This window comes from Antechinus flavipes, chromosome 3 (assembly GCF_016432865.1).
Source record: "Antechinus flavipes isolate AdamAnt ecotype Samford, QLD, Australia chromosome 3, AdamAnt_v2, whole genome shotgun sequence".
Lineage (NCBI taxonomy): Eukaryota > Metazoa > Chordata > Mammalia > Dasyuromorphia > Dasyuridae > Antechinus > Antechinus flavipes.
In genome coordinates this window covers 561,666,139-561,689,830 of record NC_067400.1, presented here as the reverse complement: position 1 = coordinate 561,689,830, position 23,692 = coordinate 561,666,139, and the positions used below count along the sequence as shown (strand labels likewise).

The following is a 23,692-nucleotide window of genomic DNA, read 5'->3' as shown; positions in this document are numbered from 1 at the left end:
GATGCTGAAGTCCCTTTCAACTCTAAAGAAGAGATAACTTCTAGCTGGGTAATCTGGGAAGGCTCTATGCAGAAGGCATGTTGTTCCATAAAAGAAGGAAATATTAGCAGGTAAATAGGACTTAGCATTTTGCAAGTTTTAGAATCTAGCATGTGCAAAAGCATCAAAAAAGTAGAACATTGGATTTGATCTGCAAACAGCTGTTACTGCAGTTTGGTCCTAGTGTAAGGTATTCAAGACCAGGCAAGAAGGGGGTATTATGAAATAAAATGCAAGAAGTAGATTGGTGCCATATTGTGAAGGGTTTTGAATGCTAGGATCATGAGTGTGTCTGTTTTATCCTGTTGACAATGGGAAGTCATTAAATGTTTCTGAGTGGGAGAATAACATATAGTAATTAGGAAGTTTACTTTGGCATCTGTGTTCACTTATTCACTCATTTATTCATTCACTGTTTAGAGAATGGATTAGAAAGGAGAGAGGCTGGAGGCAGAGAGACCAAGTAGGAGGCCATTTCATATAAGAGCCTGAACTCCTATACTGGCTTTATAAGTAGGAAGAAGGAATAGCTATGAGACACCTAGGACTATATATCTAGAACTTCTCATTTATCTGACCAGACTCCAATGTATATAATTAATAATGACGGAATCCAAAATTGGTAGAGGAATAATGTACCCTGGTTGTAATGATGTAAGAGATAATAATGTGTTCTGGTAGTAACCATGTATTATATCAGTTACCTGAGGCAGAGACTGATTTATTTCTGGGTTGATATGTATGGATTTTGATATGTATGGACTTTGATATGTATGGACTTTGTGACTCAGAGCAAGTAACTTGACCTCTTATGGCCCACTGGCAATTCTCCAGGTTGCATTGTAGATATTTTGTGGAGGGAGTTTCCTTATCAGAGTTCTTTACGAATTTGGACTCCGATTCTTTCCTTTTCTCCAAAAGATAATTTAACTCCTTCATGGAATAGAATGAAAATAGACAGCATGGTATAGTGGATGGGGGGCCAAGATTGTTAGGCAGACCTGAATTCAAATCTAGCATCTATGTGACCCTGAGAATATCATTTCACCTTTTAATAACCTTAGGCAGTTCTTGAAGACTACAAATTAGAACAGTTGTCCAACTAAATTTGTTGTGCTTTTGTTGTTCAGCCATTTTAGTCATGTTCTATTCTTTGTGGCCTTATTTGGGGTTTTCTTGGCAAAGATAATAGAGTTGTTTGACATTTCCTTCTGCGGTTCCTTTTACAGATGAGAAAACTGAGGCAAACAAGGTTTGCCTTAACAAGATTAAATGACTTACTAAGGGTCATTGGGCTAGTGTGTGTCTGAGGCTGGATTTGAACTCAGGACTTCCTGACTCCCGCCTCAGATTTTTATCCACTGACACCTAGCTGCCCAACTACATATAGTGAAGAAAATTTTCTCACAGGAAATTCCTCTATACTGATAAAATTGCATTTTGGAAGAAAAAGAGAAGTGTAGGATAATATTGTAGCCCAATAGACTGCTATTAGTATAAAAAAACAACAATGTTTCTATATAGCAACAAGGTATAGTTAGGTAATAACTATATACAATGTAATAATGTAGTCAAAGTAATTAGGTATAAAGTAACAACATGACTATATAGAATATAGATTATAAAGTATAGATAGTGACTATATAGAGTAATAATATAGAGTATACGGTAACATAGTGTAACAACTCAGTAGATACAGTAACTACCTTATTCCTGAGGGGGCTAACTGTGATTTGAGAATAGCCTAACTCTTACTTCTGTGGGGATGATAATGCAGTGATAATGGAAGGAAGGTGGGTGGTCTATGGAGTCAGGTCAGGAGCCTGAGTACTACAGGGGCATCCACAGAATATGGAAAGGTTCCAGAGAAAGCCTTGGGCACATTGGTCATCTCCTATGTAGTGAATTTGTATAGATGGTCCAAAATTCCCTAGGACCGAGGAGGATGGAATGAATTGTGTTGGACGGAGGAAGTACTCATAGCCTTGAGATAATGACTCATGGTACCCATCCCCACCTACATGTCAACTCTGTGACCCTGGACTTAATCCTTTGTGTCTTAAGTTTCCTCATCTGTAAAATGAGAGATTTCAACTCAATTAGCCACTAAGCCCTTCCAGATTTAAATGTATGATTCTATGACAGTTAAGTATCCAATTAGCATCTAGTTCTTTATTTCCAATGCCTCTTCCCTGCTTCCTTCCTTCCCACCTCTTCTCCTCTTCTCCCAAATCCTTTAAGATTATCTCATCTCTCGTTCTGCAGATGATTTTTGGGTATGCATGTATGTATGTATACACGCCTATATGTATATATTTGTGTATGTTTATGCACATGTATGTATGTGTGTGTATATATATGTGTATGAAGATATATAATATATTTTTGGGTGTTACATATATGTATCTATATGCCCTCACACACATATCATCCCCACCACCACTCCCCTGGTTTCTGATCTCAAGTCCCCAGCTTCTTGTCCTAACCAGTAGCTGGTTCACCTGATGAGGTCATTTGTTGGGGGCCTATCACTAGAAGGGAAAGGAAATTTAAGCAGGGAAAGGAGACAAGGGAGCTATGATGATGAGGAAGAAGAGATGGTGGAAAGGAGAAAGAAGAGGACCAGACCATAGGATTGCCAATTCAGAGCTGAGTTAGGAGCATCCCTAGAGGTCACCCAATTCAATAATGCTGAAAAGTGGAAATTATTTCTGAGAAAACACTCAAAGAGGGGAAGGAATGACCCAAAGACTTGAATGAGGTAAACAGAATTAAGTTCTTGCCATCTTCCCACTTTTCAGTTGTTCTTCATGTCTCCCATTCATACCCCCTACTACTTCCTGGTCTCATCCCCTTCTCCATGAGAGGAACATAGTCCAATGAATCACTGATTTGGAGTCAAAGGATCTGGATTCGAATCCCACTTCTGCCATTTACTCTCTGTGAGAAATTGACTTAATCTCTCTGGACTTCAGTTTCCTCATTGGTAAAATCAGAGTTTGAACAAAATGGTCCTTTCAGCTCTAAATCTAAGATTCCTGTGTTTCTTCTAGTGATTAAATCTCAGAGATACATATCCAAATGGAAGATAGGGAGACATGAGGGAACATCACAACTGTCTCCAAGTATCTAACTGGTTCTCACGTGGAAGGAGTAGCTATGTCTAGCCCACCCAGAGCTACCAATGAGGATTGTGCCAGAGTGGCATGTTTTAGCTCAAGGTAAAGGAAATTTTCTAAGAATTCCTGCTAATATGCAATGAGTTGCTTTGGAAGAGCGATGAGTTTCCCAGCGCTGCAGGTCTACAGTAAGAGTCTGCAGCACCATTTGTCCTGTACGTTATTGAAGAGATTCAGCCTCAGGTAAGAGCTGAATTAGGTTCAATTAAGTTCCTTTCCAGAATAACAAAAATTTCAGAGCTAGAAGAAACCTCACAGGCTATCTAGTTCAACTTACATCTGGCCAAGAATCCCTTTTACATCTTTTAAGATTATGGGATTCTAGGAGGAAGGAGGGACTGAGGTCTCAAATACCTTAGCTCTGAGGGAGCTCTGAGACTTAGGTGAGCTTCAAGGACAGGGCTTTAGGAAAAGGGCCAAAGCCAGGAGGCTAGGGGTTCTTTTTCTTGGGAGTGGAAAGAGGATGTGACAGCAAAAATAGAAGGAGGTCTTAGTGGGTCTGGGAATGTTGTAATAATAACTATTATAATTGTGATGATGGTTTTAGATTTGAAAAGTGATTTACATATAATATTTCATTTTATTCTCACAACAATTCTGTGAATCAGGTTTTATTATTATATGAATTTAACAGATGAGAAAACTGAGGTTAATCGAGTTAAATAACTTGTCCATGGTCATCTAGATAGTAAATACTAGAGACAAGATTTGAACTCAGATCTTTTTGACCCATATCCAACACTCTATTCAAATAAAGCAGATAGGGCAGGGAGGGATGGTGAAGGAAGTGTGTTTAGTCTAGGGCCAAGGAGATGGGAGAGATGACTTTTTCAGGTTAGTTCACATGGACTCCTATTGGTGATTATAGATTATAGGTTCTAGGCTCAGAATTTCTGGTTCCAGGCACTTGAGATTGGCATGTGTGTGTGTGTGTGTGTGTGTGTGTGTGTATGTGTTTGAAGCATTTTTGTCCTCCCATATGAAGTTAAAGGATAGTCCTGGGTCTCTGGGAGAGAAGCATATACGGGGAAGAAAATCAATATTTCACTCCTTTAAGGCAACAAGTTGACATGAAATAGTCATTTCTGGAACTCCCAGAACAGAATAGACAGCCCCTGTTCTGGTCTGAATGAGGTCATTCATTGACCTCTTTCTGATTAGGGCCTTTGTCCCTCTGGGGAGGAGTGTATGGAAACCTGCTCAGTTTCTGTTGCAAGGGGATTCTACCCTAATAAGGACATGGAGGTCCCTTCCATGTAAAAAAAAAACTTTCAGGGAAGATTTTCCAGCTTCCCTCTCCTTCCCTCCCCTGTTTCCTCCTGCCTTCCCTGCCATTGTAGCGGCTTCTCCTTTCTGCAAGCCATCCAGCCTCTAGCCCTCCCCCTAAGGTGTCTGAACAGGTGAAGCTGGCCCTCGCTATGAGGAGGGTTTCCTCACCAAGTCATTGATTTGCATTGGCTTGAGTGGAAGGGAGGCCCCAGGCTAAACAGCCTCGCGTGGGCACTTGGAGCAAGGCCAGTTCAGGAGACTTGGGCTCATGTAAAACATTCTTTTCATATTTCCTGGAGCACAGCAAATCCAGGCGACTTACTGCGGGAATGCAGTGGGAATGTCCCCAAGTGGCCTCCTGAGCTTGAGTTGGGGGTAGAGAGGGGGAAGGGAGTTGAGAAGGGGAGATAGAATAGTGGTAAGGCTGGAGCCCTGAGATCAGAATGGGAAGTGAGATCTCAGTATCAATTCCTTTCCTTCCTTTATCATCCTCCTAAATTCATGTATTAAAGATGGAGAGACTGTTCTATCAGGGAAGTTAGGGGAGGGAGCTATTTCTTTACTTATGAGAAGAAATGATCCTGGAAAAGGGAGTTTGAGGAGGGGAAAATGAGTTTGGGAGACGTTGTCAACTAGAAAGAAGGGAAACTTCTAAATGTAACCTCATTGAAGTCAGGGACCACATTGAATCTCAAGTTTGGGTCTCTTTCAGCTAATGAGTACAATAGCCTATATGCAGTAGGTACTTGTTGGTTCACTGAAGATCTGGATTCAAGTTCAGGCTCTATTACTATTTTCTGTGTGATCTTAGGCTAGTGACTTCTTTGAACTTCAGTTTCCTCCTCTATAATGGCCTCTGAGAACACTTCCAATTTAAGGTCCCAAATATTCTGGCTTACCAAGAGTTACAGATTAGTGTCTAAGGCAGGATCTTTCCTGACCTTAAGCCAATGCCCTCACCACTCCACTTTGTAGGCTATCTGATAGTTATTCATCCTCATTTCCTCAAACACTTTGATAGATTGTTCAGAGGGAGGGCTGAGGAGGAAAAACCCGGGAGTGCTGTAAGGATCAGGGAGAATCCTACCACAAGAAGACTTTTGTTCATTTGGGACTTATTCTATGACTAGGGGGCAATGGGTGTGGTTCCCTCCTGATCCAGGGGTGGACTAGGGATGAAGGAAAAAAGAAACTTCTCCTGCTCCTCGCCCTCGTCCCTCCCCCAACCCAGGTTAAAGGAGTCAGGCTGAGAACAATACCCTCCATTGTGGCCAGCCTGGAGTGCTAAGGAGATGCCTGTTGCCTGTATAGCATGAGGGAGGGTGCTAGTGAGGTATCTCAATCAGTGCTCTGGGCCTCCTAGAGTGGAAATGGGAGTCCCACTGGGACTCTTGTAGCCCAGATCAGGAAATGCTAGTGCAGGAAATGCTTGTGGTCTTGGGACTGAAGCAACAACTGAGCTCTGGAATAGGGCCTCAGGGATGGGAAGGAGACCAGAGCTCTTGATACTTCTCATTTCTGCTGCAGTCCACTCCCATTCTATCCGGACCAGGGTGAGCTAGGTCCTTCAAGAGGTCACTCACCTCCATCTCCTATGTTAACTGAATGACTGATCAACTGGCAGGAAGCCAGTATATATGCTTATGGGACTAGAGGGGAAAGGCCCCCATCCCATCACAGTCCCTGAAACTTCTTTCCACTGCCCAAAAGGGAGCCACATACTGCGAACATTCAGTCAGAAAGAATGTCAGACCAACACACACACAGATACTGCCCGACATATTCACACTGACAGTTATGACAATTTTGCCAAATCTGTGATTTCATCTGGGAGCTCGCTCCCAGACTCTCTCAATTCAGGTCAGCCTTTTCTTTGCCACATGTAGTCTTAGAGAGGCCCTGGGATCCTAAGAAGTTAAGTGTTTTATTCGGGCTTCCACACCAGGGTACATCCAAAATGGACTTGAATTCACCTGACTTCTGCCCAAAGATATTCACAAACCCTGAGACACAGGCAAAATACATGTAAGCAGATCCAGGCAACACAACCCAGCCAGGTACAGAGACAACAACAACAATAAATAGCTTGTATGTAGGATTCAAATTCAAGGCTTCCTAACTCCAAATCAAACATTCCCCATAGTACCACTTAGCTGCCTGGAGTAATAATAGCATTTACATGGTAATTTAAGACTCATGAAGTATTTTTACAAATTATCCCATTTGATCTGTTGTTTTTAGTTGTGTCTGACTCTTCTTGACCCATTTGAGGTTTTTCCGGCAAAGATAATGGAATGGTTTGCCATTTCCTTCATCAGTTCATTTTACAAATGAGAAAACAGAGGCAAACAGAATTAAGTGACCTTCCCAAGGACACACAGCTAGTAAGTATCTGGGGCTAGATTTGAACACAGGAAGAAGAGTCCTCCTGACTCCAGACCCATTGTATCACCTAGCTGCCCACTGAATTAAGTGCTACTTTCCTTTCCCACCAGCACTATCACATTTCACACATGGGGAAGCCCATCTGTGAGAGTTGTTAAGGACTGCTCAACTGCTGGTACTCCTCTAAATTGTTGCCCCAGGACTCCCCAACCCCAGGCTCTGGATGAGGGTTTCCTGGGGTCCCTGTCTCTGTGGCTTTCACTGGAGAGGTATTTAATCTGAAAATTTGGAATGATCCGGGTTAGAGAAGCATTGGGACAAAGAGGAAAGGGTAGACCTGATTCTTTCCTCAGCATGTTGGGTGGTCATCTTCCTAGTTCCCATAATAGAAAATGATACCAGATCAATGAGGCCCCAGGAAGACCTCAGGTCTCTGAGAACCACTGTCCTTAATATTTTCAGGTTGCCCATATTTTCTTCATGCCCCAAAGGGACAAAAAACCTGCACTAATGCCCACCTGGAGTTAGGGCCCTAAGATGAGTCTCTTGCTTAGGATCTAAGCTGAGAGAGGGAGCATTCTTTGTAGAACCAGAATTTTCAATGAATTTTCTGAGACAGAATTTTATGGACTATACTCTCTCTCCCCTCCTTTCTCTTTCCTCCCACTTCTCAATCCTTAAACTTAGCCCTATTATTGCTCTAGCAAATATATTTGGCAGCAGTCTATAGTGTTGGGGCTAAAGGAAACTGGGAAGGTTGGTAAGGGATAAGAGATGGTTGGAGTGAAGTCAATTCAATTTCAGTCAACAAGCACTAACAAGCACTGGATAGAGTAATGGATTTAGAATCAGAAAGACCTCGATTCAGATCCTCTTAGACAAGCCACTTTAATCTTTCTGGGCCTCAGTTTATTCATTTATAGAAGGCTGATATCTATTTTATAGGGATGCAGTGAAGTTCAAATGAGAGAAGCACTTTGAAAACTTTGGCTATTTAAATTTCAGATGCTGTTTTCATTTTTTATTTTTAATCAAATGTACAATCTCATCAGTGCTGGGAATACCCAGTGGGAAAAATCTCTTTTCTGAAGCAGTTGTGTATCTGCCTTGGGTCACTGAAGATTCTGATTCTGGGATCTTATCCACTCTTCCATTTTGCCTCTCGATGTTAATTATTGTCCTTCTCCTTCTTCATCTCTTTCTCCTCCTCCTCCTCCTCCTCCTCCTCCTCCTCCTCCTCCTCCTCCTCCTCCTCCTCCTCTCCTCCTCCTCACTAAATTATTACAATGTGAATGGCACTGTGTCTGTTCTTAGTACTAAGAGAGAGACAAAGTTTAGGTAAACTATCATCCCTGCCCTCATGGAGTTGACAGTCCAGTAGGGGAAATACAGGTATCTTTGACATAGAGTATTGCCTGATAGGGGATTTAGTTTCAAAGCAAATTTTTGGGTGCAGTCCAAGCAGGCAAAGACTTCCTAGAAGAAGTGGCATCTGAATCGGCTTTTTAGAGAATGGGCTAAATGTCAATAGTCCAGTAGAATAAACCTGTAAGGGCAGAGAACTTTTTCTTTTGAGTCTTTTTAGTGACTTGGTAGCTGCTTAATAAATGTATGTGGATTTGAATTGAAAGGAGTGGGAAGGGCATTCCAGGCTTAGGGAACAGACAGCGTGGGGTGATGGTGGTGATGGGGTGTGTGTGTGGGGGGGGGGGTATTGGCTGCTCCATAGTTTTCAGGGAGGGGAGAGGAAGGGAAGGGTGGAAGGTGGAGTAGAAGAAAGTTTCTGGGGACGGGTGGGGAGCAACCTCACCGTTCCGGAACAAACCCACAGAGCTGTGGGCCCAGGCTGTTGAGGGCTTCTGGCAGCCAGTGACTAGGGGAGTGGAACCGTCAGAGTTTCCATGTGAACAGATGGAGGGTTGGGGAGAGAGTGGCAAAGTCCTGGCTGAGACTCCCTGCAGGGGAAGACTACCCACCCACCCCCTCCAAAATCTTGGATTCGATCTGGATTTTTGGAAGGGTTCGAGTGGGAGGAAAAGACTTTCCTTCTGGAGAGAAAAGTCATAGATTTCTGAAGTAACTTTAAAACTGCTGGTAAGGAAGCAGAGATATCTCCCCAGTTTAAGTTTCTAGAGATTCCCAGAATCTCCAGGCTATTCCTACTTCTGAACCCCAGTAGTTGGGATGATGGAGGAAAGAAGCTTCTGGGGACAGGGGGAAGTTTTTGCTCTGCCTTGGGGTGTTGGAACTGGAAGGCAGAAGCCCCCCATCCCTCTGTCCTCATTCCCCTTTCTGCCTTCTGTTCTCAGGGCCCAGGAGCGGTGACATCTCTGCGAAAAGTGCCCCAATTTCAAAGGTAGGTACGAGCTAGCCTTGGCTCGCTTCTCCATGGTCACGCCCCTCTATCCGGTACCCGAGGCCTGTACTCCCCGCAGTCGGACCACACTCCCTCCCGCAGCAAGGAAAACTGCGCCGCGTGCTTGGTTTCCCGGTGACCGCTCTGCGCTCGGCTGGCGGACTGGCTGGCGAGCCGCAGGACGCAGGCGCTGGCTCGGCGCTCCGCGGCGCCCCCGCCCTCTCACTGTTGACGGCGGTTTGAATGGAAACCCAGCTCGGAAGCAGCTTTTTCTCATTTGTAAACTATTTCCCAACCGCCCCCTTGGCAGTGGGTCCCCTCGGCTCGGCTCGGCTCGGCTCGGCTCGGCTCTTCCTGGGGCTGGCTTCCTTCTAGGTTCCCCGAGCCCGGGGCCTGGGAGCCCAAGCCGGCTGCGGAGAGGCGCTAGAATCCGTCTTCCAAGGCTCGGGATCCCGCAAAGCCTTTCTCGGTTTCGGGGTTGCTTTTGTTTGGGGTTTGGTTTTTTTGGGGGAAGAAGGGAAGAGAGAAGGAGATGTAAGTGCAAAAGGCCGCTCCCCCAAGCTACTGATCCACCTCGGAGACTGATCCCCAATCTTGAAAACTAGAACCCTAAGCAGCCTGCGCAGAAGCTCCTGCCTCCGGGGGACAGAAAGGCTTGGGCGCTCCCTCCCAAAGGAGCATTTGGCAGGTGGTTTCTCCCCACCTCTGGCCCTAGACTGCCCCCTTCCGGCTAACTCAGTTCAAGTTCTCCCCTTCTGCATCTTCTGCCGACCCCAGACCTGCATCCTGAACCTACGAGGCTACTTCTCTCTCTCCCAGCTCCTGCTTGGCTGTTTCTTCTTAGTTCCCCCCCCTTTTTTTTCTCCTGAAATGGTGCTCGTCCAAAGTCATGAATAAATATAAATGCTCTTGGAGAGCCTAGTCCAAAGACTGAGAGCTGAGGGGAAAGAAAAATCTACAGATTTTCCTCCTTTCTCTTGTTCCTTGCAAGGTTGGATGCTTCTCAAAGGCCCTGACAGCATCTATGTACCGCCTGCTGTTAGGAGTCTGTCCAGATACATAGTTGCCCAAGAATTCCTCTTCGTTGTTCCTTGCTTATCCAGATACATTGCTTCTAAAATTCTACTGTAGATTGGAAGTCTGGGAACTATTAGGTCTCGGAGGGAGGGGGGAGCCTAAAAACTTTGGGGTGGGGGGAAATGTGTCATGGAGTGGAGAGATGGAGCTGGAGATAAGGAAGAGCTAGAAAGAAAGAATCTATTTGAAGTCTCTCCAGAGTTGGTAGTAGGAGCATCCTTCTCTAAGGGGCAGATTGCAGAAAAGCAATTTACATATCCTTTTTAAAAATTTACATATCCTTTGAACAAGGGCCCTAAAGGAGCCCCATTCTTAACTATATGTGGGATGGAGTAAGCTTCCAGATTTGGTTCAGCCAGAGGCCTCACACCATTTCTCAAGGCTCAGCTGAAAAGAGGCATGAAATCCCACTTATCTTAACTCTCCACCCATGGCTAAGGTAGTCTAGGATATGCCATCAACCTAGAGAACAGGTAGAGACCCTCATTTCGGCTTTTGTAGGGCAAATAAGACTTATGAAACAATTAGGGACTCCTGAGGGGTCTCGATATTTATGATCAATGTTCCAGGAATTCAAGAATAGAATGATTAGTATGGATCTCAATATTATGGGAGGACCTTTAGGAGGAGGAAGAGGTGGCATTTGAACAATGTCTTGAAAATAGAAATGATGAAATACTTTGGTTGGGAGGGACCATAGGTATTTACCTCCCATATCCTTTTTGCCTCTGGGCTAGACTTTCCTGGAATGAATAACAGTAATAATAACAATAATCCCTTATATTTGTACTGGGTTTTATAGCTTACAAAGTATTTTCCTGACCTCAGCCTGGAGCTAGGTTAGGTAGGCAAGGGCTTAGGAAAGAAATAGCACTTTTTAAATAAGACTTTGATGAATTCACATATTTTTAATACTAGCTAATCCTAAACTCTGTGGTTTGTAACATTGGGATGATAATAGCTAGAATGCTGGGTTTGAGGTCAGGAAGATCTAAATTCAAATCCCAGGCCAGATAGTGGCTAGCTACGGTGCTCTATCAAAAAAATGTTTAACTTCTTCACTGCCTCCTTTGTGAAATGGGAATAATGATAGCACCTAGTTCACAAGGCTCAAATGAAATGATGGATGAAAAATACTTTTTGAATCCTAAAGCTCTATATCAATAGAAAGGATCATTTCTTTATTAAAGAACATGATTTAGGAAAAAGACTAGGAAGATGTTTGAATCACATAAGGGTTTTAAGTAAGTGTCTTGGCTAGGGCAATGCAACTAATAATATGTGCTAAAAGTGGCATTTGGCTCTTGGTTTTACAGTAGGTTGGTCTAAATTCATTTTTTTTTTTTTGAGGCCATAAAGTTTAAGTGATTTACCCAAGATCACACAGATAGTGCCTAAGACTGAATTTGACCTCAAGTTCTCCTGACTTCATGATTAGTGCTCTAACCACTGGACCACCTAAATGCTCCCAATACTCTGTCTAACTTCAAAACTAAAAGGGACCTTAAAACTGAGATAGCACTCTTATTTTTAAAATTAATTTGTATTTTAAATTTTTTGTGTCATATTCATTTGGAAATATATCCTCCTACCATTCCTTCTAATTGAACCTTCAACAAAGAAGGAAAAAGAGGAGGGAAAACAGTTCATAAAAGCAAACCAACAAAAGAGCAATAAAGTCTGATATTGTTCCACATCCATAATCCCCCATCTAGCAAAGGAAGGAACATTTTCATTTCTCTTTCTTTGAGGACATACTTGGTCCTTATAATTTCACAGCATTGTTTTGATTGTTTTGTTGTAATCTATTCATATATTTATTGCTTTAGCTACTTCCCTTGGCATCAGTTTATATGTTTTCCATGTATCATATTCATTGTTTCTTATAGCTCAGTAAAATTCCATTAGGTTTATGTACTAAAACATTTTTTAGCCATTTCTCTATAGATCGGCATCTACTCTGTAGTTCTTTGGTACTACAAAGAAAAAATATGCTGCTAAAAATATTCTGATTACATGGGATCTTTCTGTGTTTGACCTTCAGGGAGACATGACTTACAATAGCATCTCTAGATCAAAGGAATGGCCATCTTAGTTACTTTTTAGTATAATTCCAAATTGCTTCCCAAAATCATTAGATTAATTCAAGTGACTTTTGATATCTTTGCCAACTTGCTGGGTATGAGGTGAACTCTTAGAGTTAGTTGGACTTTCTTTCTCTCATCTTATTAGTTATTTGAACTTTTACGTGGTGTTTAAAATTTATAAAATTTGGGAGCAACTTTTGTTTTTATTTTTGATCATTTATCGGGGTTTTGGTTACATATTTGTGTTACTTCTTTCATATATCTTCTCAGAGATATTTGATGTAAATATTTTTTTCCAGGCTACCACTTCTAAAAATCTCATCTTAATGTGGAGGCAGCCAAAGCTGAGAGAGAGGGAAATGAAGTTGGACCAAGAGACAAAGACTCCAAGTTTTACCATATTTCTATGTCAAGCCTCCTCATTATTTCATAAGAAGCCAAGTTGTAGGAGTAAGGATGAAGTGGAGAAGTGTAGAACCTCCAGGGACAGCCACACACAGAGAGTCACAACTTCAAACTATCTAGAATGCAAAATGCCTTGTTCTCACTCTCATACTTTCACATACACTCTCTCCATTGATTGTTTGACCATCAAAAAGATGCTCTCTACATTGCTTTGTTAAAAAATTATTTTAAATTTACATATGGAAAAACTGTGGTTCAAGAAGGGGGGAAGTGACTTTCTCAGGACTAGGAAAGTGGGGCATCTGGGACTAACCCTAAGATCTCCTGTCCCCTAGTTCAGGGCTTAGACAAAGAACTAATAGCTGAAAGGGATGGAGCAAGAGAGTCTAAGGTTGATCAGAAGGGAGAATCTCCTAATCTTTGGAAAAGAATTTAATGGCAGTGAGACAGCTATGTATGATATTGGGGCAGGTGAAATAGGGAGGCCATAGAATCTTTAATTGTGGGCTGTCCTACTTAGAGGTAGAAGGATGGCACAGGTCACATCAGAAAAGTCCCATTAGAAGGATCTTCTTTGAAAGTCAGGGGACTGCACTGGGGAGAAGAGTTCAGAGGTGATCAAGTTGTCTGTAGGCCTCCTGATAGTTCCTTATTAGATTCCTTACTTGATGAACCTTTGATTAAAGACCTTGAGAGGGAGGGGAAGGAAAGATCAAAAGATCGAGTCGAACTTTGGTTGAGTTCAATCTGGTTACAGAGAAAAAAGTAACAGAAAGCCATACCTGGGACCCCAATCCAGTTCGCAAGCTGAGGAGCAGTAGATAATCCTTGAGCTATTCTGCTAGTAGTCAGGAGACTCAGTACTGCCCACACTCTGCTTAGAGGCTCACTTAGGGTAATGGGTGATGGGAACAGGCAGCAGTAGATTATAGAATGTTATATCAAGAAGGGACTTTAGAGATTAGCCAATCCAACTATTCCTTCACCTCTCTAAATAGAAGGGGACACAAGTCTAGAAAGGTGGAAAATATTTTTTCCAAGTTTACACAGCAAATTAGTAGCCAAGTCTGGATTCAGACTTCCAGGCTAGGGCTTCAAGCTTGGGTTCTTAAACTTGGGTTCTGTAAATTTTAAGGAAAAAAAATCTTTTGATAATTGCATTCCAATGCAATGGTTAACAAGGCTATTAAGAGTTTGAACTGCACTAAGACTTTTGGGACACCCCATATTATTGGTTTCCTTCATAATCCAATATAGATTGTTATACATTTAAATCATTCTGAGGGTCCACAACACAAAAACTACTAGAGACAAGTGCCTCAGAGGGTGGAAGGAAGGGGACTTAATGTCAATCATGGGGTGTCTATTGGAGATGTCCCTTCTGGGAATTTAAAGCTCATTTTTTTGGAGAAATCTCCAAAACTCCTTCTCAGGGGATCTTGGAGAGGAACGCAAGCTTCCAGGCTTTGGGTACAAAGAGTATGACCCCCTCCATACCATCTCTGACAGAGAATCAGTAGGCATCTCCTTGAATATCTTAAATGATACTACTCTGCATCTTTGGTGGGACAGTTCTGATTGGAAGTTGTTTTGGTTTTAATTTTGATGCCTTTTGTTTTTTTCCCACAATAATGATAGTGGCTAAAACATATACATACACAATGTCAAGTTCTGAAATAAAAGTCCTGAGGAATAAAACATCTTTAATTGATTTAACCAGAGAGAAAACCTACCAATCTGCGGAATGTCTGGTGGATTTCCAACCAGACAGACTCATGAAAATGTTTTTATATTTTAGGAAGAGGGGAGGAGACAGTATGAGATAGCAGGGCCTGGTCATGAGATCTCGGTGGTCCTTCATAATCCCAGCAAGAGAAAACTACTTCATTTTGGCTATTTTGCCCTCCATTTCATGAATCTCAATGGAAGAGAACAAGGACATAAATCACTAAGTTCCAGCTTGATTTAGGCTCTTCACAAAATCCCTGGGTGGATGGGTAAGAACACAGTTGGGTTTGCCTTCATCCTCATCAAGAGTAAATATCTTAGAAGTAGGAATGTAAGGACATTACCGAAACCCAGACATTACTAGGATCATTTAAGGGAGTGGCAGTCCATATCACATTTCGTATTAAGAATTTCTGTTATATTACCAATTTTCTGTCATTCAATATATAGTTTGCAAAGCACTTTCTGTATATTATCTGATATCTACAACATCTTTGTGAAATAGATACAATTCCAGTTTTAAAGGAGAGCAAAACCAAGCCGGAGAGGAGTTTAATCACTTGTCCTGCTAGTAAGTTCCTGAGACAGTATTTGCATTCAAATCTTTCTGACTTCAAATCCAACACCCTAGCCATTACACTGAGCTGCCTCACATTCATTTCTTACCTGTATCCTGCTTCGACATCCAGTGAACTATCCCTTTTAAAACAAAAAACAAACCAAAAAAAACCTAATCAACCATGTCTTGACAGCATAGGAAATATTTCATATATGCAATCCCCTACCTCTCCAGTGAAAAGAGAAAACAGCATTTTCTTATCTCTTCTGGGCCCAATCTTGATTGTTTTAATTACACATCATTCAACTTAAGGTCTTTAGTTTTTTGTAGTCATATTATTTCTGATTCCGTTTAAATTTACCCTGTATCAATTCGTATTTTCCCATGTTTCTTATATCATTATGGCTCAACCGTAATATATTTTATTCAGGTACACAATTTCTCTAACCACTGATCTACATGCATTCTCTTTGTTTCTAGTTTTTTGACAGGATGAAAAACGATGCTGTGAAAATATTTTGTTTATATGAGACTATTCTTTCAGTCTTTGACCTCTTGGAGATATATAACTAGCAGTAAGAGCTTATTCCTCCACATCCTTGGTTGGACAGTTCTGATTGATGGGAAGTATTCACTTTTTGGGGGAAGGGAGGTATTCCTAATTGTTTTACAGAAGTACCAGGTCAATTCAAGCCCCTTCAGCAGTGTATAATGTGCCTGCTTTCTCACAGCCCCTCCAACATTCACTATTATCTTTGTCAATTTGTTGGTTATAATAGCTCAATGTTTTATGTTTTGAGCAGTTTAGTTTAGAGGGTCCACAGTTTAATAGTGTAGAGCAGGAAGTCTAATGTATGCAGTTTAAAAAAAAAACTTTATTAATATCTTTTGACCACTTATGCATTGGAGAATAACTCTTGGTCTTTATACATTGGATTAATTCCTTATATAACTTGTATATCAGACATTAAATAATATAAAGCATTTTGTCAGTCATCATCTTTCCTTTTCTACCTATGCTGATTTTGTTCATGTGACAGTTTTCAAAAATTCAAATAGACATAGTTTAACTTGTGACTTTGGTTAAAATTCTTTCCCTAGCCAAAGTTGCAAAAAGGCCCTCAATCCACTTAGATTTTTTTATGATTTAACCCTTTATATTTCAGTTGACTATCATTTTGGAATCTATATGGTTTAAGATGTTTGCATGAACCTAATTTTTGCCAAGCTATTTTCTACTTTTCTCGGTAGTTTCTGTCAGATAAGCAGTCTTTCCCCAGGAAATATATTGTTAGTACATTCTTCCTTATATGAAAATTAGTTTCTTTAACATTGTACCCCACTCCTCCTGAGTGTTCCTAGTTTTGCCCTTTGGAATCAAACAGAACAAGACTAATATATCTCTTCCACATGACAGACTTTCATATAATTGAAGTCAGCAATTGTGTTTCCCCGAAAGCTCTTTTCCAAGTCAAATATTCTCATTCCATTTTTCTTCATAGGCCATGGTTGTTTTAAATTCCCTCACCATCCTGGACATGCTCCAGCTTGTCAATGTTCTTCGTAAATTTTGACCCCAGAGATACCCACAATCCTGCAGATGTGCTCCGCCTAAAGCATAGAAAGCAGGGCTATCGTTTTCCTTGTTCTGGATATTTTCTTTCTGCAGAAGGAGCTAAGGATTTAGCTGCCTACATATACATGATTCCATACTTCTAATTCCATCAGTTCCCTTCCCAGCCTCACATACCTACCTTGTTAACTAGCCCCGCCCCAAACCCCTCACCCCCTGCAACTGAAAAGGTAGGAATCAGAGGATAAGGCCTAGAAACTCAGTTTCTTTCTGATTTAGAAGTCCAAAGGAGGTGCTAGATAAAATTGCCCAAGAGACAGATAGACCCAGAAGTAGACATAGACCAACTGTGGCAGAGACAAAGCAATGGGGGTGGGGAGCATGAAGGTGGGGGGCAGTAACAGCACAGAGCAGCAAGAATCCCCACAGAAATATCTTCATAACAGGAAATGTCTCATAAAATACCTGTGGTTTGGCCAAGCCCTGGGGCTGACCGAGCTATGCACCTCGAAGGCAGCCGGGCTCCCCACACTCTTTTGGGTCTGGGAGATCTGGGGCCATGATGGGGAGGAGGGAAAAAGGGGAGGCATGGAGTGCAGCTGGATGTACTTCAGTGGAGGCCCCTCAGTTGTGGAACGGGGAAGGTTTCTGGGAGCAGAGACTATGGGCCACAATGAAGTGGGAATGCTGAACAGTGAGCAAAGAAGGAAACTTCCTTTGGAAGAATCTAGGACCCCAAGTATTTTATACTGTCCACTGCCCCTATCCCCATCTTGGGTCAATTAGGAAACTAGAAATGTGTTCAGTGAAATCTCAGGATGGATTTTCTGACATGAGAAGCATGATATTCAATGGAGCAGGTGACCAAAGGGAGGCTGGGGTAGGGGAGAGTGAAAAGCATGACCCATTTGTCCTTTCTAGTTGTACTGGGTTCTTCTCTTCCTGTCTCCTTGTGATACCCTGGCCCAGGTGAAATTTAACCAATTCTTTCTCTAAGCTAGAATTGGGGCAGAGATAGAGAACCTGGGAAGATTCTGGGCATTTCCTTTGTAAGGAGGGGATTGATCTTGACTATGTTATCTTGAATGGGGGGGTAGAGAGGAGGATCCTGGAGATTCTGGAAGGGCCCCAAGCTCTGATTAGTGTTTGGAGATAGAGCACACATCTTGGAAGAAGTGAATTCTAGGAGCTAAGCATCTTTGGAGAGGGCAAGAGTCTCATTTTTTTTCCCTAGCTGATTCTGTGATTACCCTTGCTTCTGGACACTTCCTTGATATACTGTGCCCTAAAGAAAGAATGAGAATGAGGCAGAGTGAAGGAGATACTAGAAGTTGGAGCTCCGCCTTGACTCATTAGATGATATTAGTTCATGATATAGCAGCTAAAGTCCAGGATCTAACAGCAGAAGGCCTGAGTTTAAATCCCATTTCTGACAGTCATTGTCTGTCTGGGTTGGGGCAAGTTTCTTCCCCTGAGTCTGAGTTTAAAGATTTGACTTGATGATTTCCAAGGTCCCTCTAGGTTCTGAGCCTGAATTTAATATTCCAACCTTCCTGGACAGGTACTTCAGGAGCGTGTCTGAAGGGGAAAGATCTCCATTCGATCCTTTCCCCTGAGCAGTTAAAAAGGCATATGATGAATTAATGGACCTGAAAGTGTCATAAAAATCAGTATTTCCTCTATCCTTCAGTATAGCCAGTCAGTCAATCAATAAACATGTATTAAGAGCCTACTGTGTGCTAGGCATCCTGCTAAGTGCTAGGGATAGAAAGGGAGGCAAAAGATAGGAAAAAATGCCCAGAGGGAGAAGGACAGGGGTGAACTACATCATCTAGGTCTGTTATCTGGCCCTTCCATGGGCAGGAAAGCAGGGAGGGCTCTGGCTCAAGACAATTCTGGCTGTTTTCTGGCTCCAGCCAGGCTTTTACTGCAGAATCGCTGACTTGGATGAAACTCTATTTCACAGGGATTTGGTGAAAGGGTAAAAAAAAAAAATCTCCTTTAAGGGTTTACAGCTGTCACAATACAGTGTGGACTCCTCCCAAAACCCCCTGAATCAGCACTTCCTGTATTTGTCTTACCTGGTTCAACCCACAGTCATGGCTCAGGCCCCAAGCCTTCCTCTCCCTCCCCTCACAGTCCCCTCAGCCTCCCCCGACCCCATGCTCCAATCTTCCCTTCCCAAATCTCCCGGTTTTGCTCCTATACTGCTCCTGTCTTTCTCCTTTTCTGAGCCTCAGTTTTCTTCTCTTAAAAATGAAGGGCAGTGGATAAGAGTTTCTAAGATCTATTATTCCCTTATTCTCTAATTTTTCCTCTGCATCAGCCCACTTAAAAGGACAATATAATGTTTCCGACTAGGGTTTATGGATGGCATTGGTATAAGGAGCTCCCAAGTGGTAAACTCAGATTTACCAATGATGAACATCTATTCTCAGTAACAGAATCAGACCATCACCAACTCAGAGTGCCTGGAGCACTCTGAGGTTAAGGGGTTTGCCCAGGATCATAAAACCTTATGTAAGAGGCAAGACTTGAACCAAAGAATTTCTAACTCCAGATCCTCCATGATATCAGATGATATTATTAGAGCCTTCTAATATTTGCAAACTGCTTTACATGGATCATCTCATTTAAGCCTCAGAACATGTTGGTGCAAGTCTTACTATTGTTTTCATTACCATCATCCACAAAGCAAGCATATATTAAACACCTCCTATGTGATAAGGACTGTCCTAAGTGCTAGGGTCACAAAGGCAATACTGTCTCCACTTCAAGAAGAGGAAATCAAGACTGAAAAATGTAAAGTGACATGACTATAATCACATACCTAAAGTTAGGGGCAGGATTTGGACTCAGGTCTCTTTTTGTATTCCCCTCTAATAATAATGGTAATAATGGTGGTAATAATGACTGCCCACTATGCTGTAAGATTGATAGGCCTTCTCCAGTTGGCCAAATAGATTCACTGAATATTTGAGCTGGAAGATGGCTCCTATCTAGCCTGATCTGGCTCTTCTACAAGGTGCTGAACATGTGGTCATCCAGCTTCAACTGGAAGAGTTCCCAGAAGAAAGGATCACACTCCTTCTTGAAGCTCTTCTGGGGAGAGCTCCAACAATAAGGAATCTTTATTTTAGAAAGCCTGAATCTGAGCACCCCACCTCCATTATTATCCCCTTGGACCAAGGATAACAAATTTCACATGCCATGTCTTCAAATTTTTGATAGTAGCCATGAAGTTGCCTCTGTCTTCCTTTTTCCAAGCTAAACATCCCCAGTTCCTTTAAAAAAAAAAAATTTGTTGTTGATAGCTTTTGTTTGACCTCACCTGCTTTCCCAATGGATCCTTCCTCCTCCAGGGATAGGGAATGGATCTTTTCTTGGTATTGGGAGTACCCAAATGAGAAAACTCCTGCTAATGGAGGCTGATCATTTCCACAGCTTCCAATCTCAAAGAATTGTAGGGAGTCTTGAGAGACTTGCTCTGAATCATACAGCTTGTATATGTCAGAGAAAGGACTTGAACTTTCTAACTTCCAGGCAGTCTCTTCTTCCTTTTCCTAAGCTGTTTTATAATAAAGAATAATAAGAAAAGAGAAAAAAAACAGCTCAGCAAAACTAACATATTAAAAAAAAACCCCTATGTAGTGTTCCACAAACAATTTTCTATCTTTGCAAAGAAGCAGAAGGAGATGCCCTCTTATTTCTCTTCTTTGGGAACAAGCTTAGTTTTTATAATTTAACAGCATTCAGTTTCAATGACTTGTGGTTAGTCATCTAGTTTACATTCTTGTAGATACTGTATATATTGTTTCTCTAGTTCTACTTATTTCATTCTGCATCAATCCTTCTAGCTTTTCTCCTGCTTCTCTGTAATTCATCATCTTTATTTCTTACAACCAGTATTACATGTTTTTTCATAATTAGTGATGGTACTTGTAAAAAGGAATCTCTAAATTTTTAGTATATTTGCAGCCTTTCTTTTTGGCATTTATTACTTTAGGGTATGTTTCTAGTAGTGGGATCTCTAGGTCAATATGGGCATTTTAAATTCTTAGCATAATTCCAAGTTGCTTTTTTAAATGATTGGACCAATTTACAATTCCAACAACAATGCATTAGTGTATCAATTCTCCTTTGACACATTGGAATTCCTGAGACTCTTTCAGGTGGTCCATGAAAGCTATTTTCATTGTAATACTTAGGTGTTATTTGCTTATTAAAATAGTTCTTTCCTTTGCCAACCACATATCTGTGTGAGGCAAAATATTTTTCATACATTTCAACCAAAACAATATATCATGACAGATTGAATGTAGGAGCAGATAGGAAAATCCAGCTGTTTTCTGTTAAGCCAGACATTAAAGAGATTTGCAAAAATATATTTAACAATGCCAGTCTCCTTACTAAAGTTTTTGGTTTGGAAAATAAAGTTGTTTTTAATTAAAAATATAATTTATGCTCATATTAATGGGTTTACTAATTTATTTTAAATTGAATTAATAAATACTTTAAAATTTGATTTAATTTTAAATATAGTAAATATCAATAATTATAACCAAATAAAATTTCTTTGAGAATCCTCAATTATTTTTGCATGTTAAGGAATTCTGAAACCAAAAAGTTTTATAACCAATGCATTAGTGTATCTATTTTACCATTATCCCTCCAACAGTCACTATGTCCATCTTTACCAGCTTTCTGTGTTTCTTTTATTGATCTTCATTAAGCATGTACTTCAGCTTTTTCATCCTGGTTATTATCTTTGGACACGCTCCAAGTTTTCCAGGTTTTCCCCAAAATATGGTTCTCTGAAGTAAAAGCAATTCCCCAGATATGGTTAACCAGGGCAAAGTATAGAAAGATCATCCATCACTTTTATTACCCTTAACTGTCTCTCTCAAACCTGGGGAGCTGGGGACTTGTAGAATAAAGTAGACATTGCTGAGGGCTCCATTTTCCTCTGTGAGAGGGACGTGACTCTATTTGTCACTCTCTCTAATTACAATCTAGCCAGGGGACTATTAGATTTTTCGATTCCTTTATCACATTGTTTCCTCATATTGTGTTTATAATACACAAAACCTCCAGTTTTTCCAACAAACTGTTGCCTAACCTTTCCCATCTTATTTTTGGAAATTGAGGGCAGGACTTTACAATTAGGCCTACCAAATGTCATATATATATGAATATGTGTGTCTAATTGGTCCTTTGTTCTAGCCTGAGATTTTTGGAGGACTCTAGATTCTTCTCATCTATCTCTTCAAGGTTCTTGACAAGCATATCACTTCTACCTTCATTCAAATCATTGATAAAAATATTAAAACTGTTTTATGACAAGAAGGGGGGAGCACTTGGTTAGACTTCCCTTTAAGCTGATGTCCACTTATTGCATGTTCACCTAACCATCTAGCCCAGGTCTCTGTCTTACAAATAAGAGAATCTTTGTCACATCGTTTGCTGAAAGCTAGGCAAACTGTTGTGGACTGAATTTCCCTAATATGGTTTTATACTCCCCATGGCAAAGTAGACTGAGAACTGGATTTAAAGAAGACCTTATTTCAAATCTAATCTCATTCTTATTAGCGGTATGATCACTTAACCACTTAACTCTGCTTCAGTTTCCTTATCTGTAAAATGAAAATTATGAGTATCTACTTCCCAGAGTTATGAGTATAGAATTAAATAATATTTGCAAAACAGTGTTATAGAAATGCTAGCTGATACTTTCTAGCTGACACTTTTATTCCAGTGGCAAAAGGGATGGAGACTTTGACGTCATGGGGGTTTCTCATCTTACCCCTTTCTCTAGTTCGGATGCGGGCTGAGGCCAGTCCTATAGGTCCCCCATATACCTGCAATCCTTGGCACAACTTGCCAGTGGTGCAATCCTGGCACTTAAGCTCTTTCTGTATTAGTTTCCTCTTCTGTAAAACGAGCATAATAATACCTACCTCCAAGAATTGTTGTAAGGATTAAATGAAATGACATTAAACGCTTTGCAATCTTAAGGCATTCTAATAAATTCTAGCTATTATGGCTATTACGAAAGCTTTTATGAATTCCCCATATCATCCCTTTAAATATGTGTTCTAGGATTCTGCCTCTAGGAAACTTTTCACTGGCCTACAGTGTTTGCAGAATACGCTCTCTTTCTTTTTTTGAAGAATGAAACATTCACCTTTCTCTATTCCTCCTCCCCAATCCCACTCCCTCTCCCAATATGGTGATCACACTCCCAATACTGTGACCTCCAACAGTGACCTATCAGCTTCCAAGAATGATCCTGCTGATTTCCCGCTAGTTAGTCGGCTGGTCCCCTAAGAGTGAGCCTGATTATCGGTCCCCATAGTGACCTGAAGATCTCCCGATAATGATCCTGCTGGTGCCCTCCTTCCCCTTCCCACAGTGATCCCCTAGAGCCTCATCTCTCCTCTAAAGCCCTCGGGTGCCCGAGATCATGCTGAGCTTCTGCCGTCCCTCCCAGCAGAGCGAATCGCCTTTAGACCCAGAGCTTGAGCCGGAGCCAGAGCCCAAACGGAGCGAGAGCCGCCATGCCGCCGGGGCCCTCGCCCCCTTCTCCGCGGCTGCTGTTGTTGCTGCTGGTGACCGGGTTGCGGGCCGCAGCCGGAGGAGGGGCCGGTGGGGGAGGCTACGCGCAAGTGAAGTACGTGCAGCCCATGGTGAAAGGACCAGCCGGGCCCCCCTTCCGGGAAGGCAAGGGCCAATACCTGGGTAAGCGCTACCTCAGCCCAACCCCGCCCAGTCCCTGGGCCCCCCTCCCTGGGCCCCGCCCCGCCTCTCCCGGTCTTTCCCGTGACCCCTCCTTCTCCACCCTGTCCCCGCCCTCCTTCCCTCCGCCCCTCCTTTCCCTCCTCTTTTCCATCCTCCTCCGCCCTGCTTCTTCGCTCATTCGTCTCACCCACAGCTCCATCTACAAACACCCTGCTCCTCCCACTTCTCCTAGCCCTGGGTCTCTTCTCTGTTTGTTATTCCTCCTTTTTCTCTGCCCTGCCAGAGAACTGGGAGAAG

General features: G+C 41.9%; 1 protein-coding gene and 1 long non-coding RNA gene across 2 annotated transcripts in view; one reads left to right on the top strand and one right to left on the bottom strand.

Moving 5' to 3' along the window:
• COL8A2 (collagen type VIII alpha 2 chain) overlaps nucleotides 1-23,692 on the top strand; it is a 34,492-nt gene that overhangs the window by 5,574 nt on the left and 5,226 nt on the right. The window contains exons 2-3 of the mRNA XM_051987683.1: nucleotides 9,182-9,228; nucleotides 23,151-23,395. Coding sequence (XP_051843643.1) covers nucleotides 23,215-23,395 — 181 coding nt within the window. The 5' untranslated portion in view covers nucleotides 9,182-9,228; nucleotides 23,151-23,214. The remainder of the gene's footprint in view (nucleotides 1-9,181; nucleotides 9,229-23,150; nucleotides 23,396-23,692) is intronic.
• On the bottom strand, nucleotides 15,946-21,447 carry LOC127555415 (uncharacterized). Its single transcript, XR_007952210.1, has 3 exons — nucleotides 21,355-21,447; nucleotides 19,989-20,225; nucleotides 15,946-16,695 (listed from the first exon to the last, which is right to left on the bottom strand). It is a non-coding gene; the product is annotated as an uncharacterized LOC127555415 (long non-coding RNA).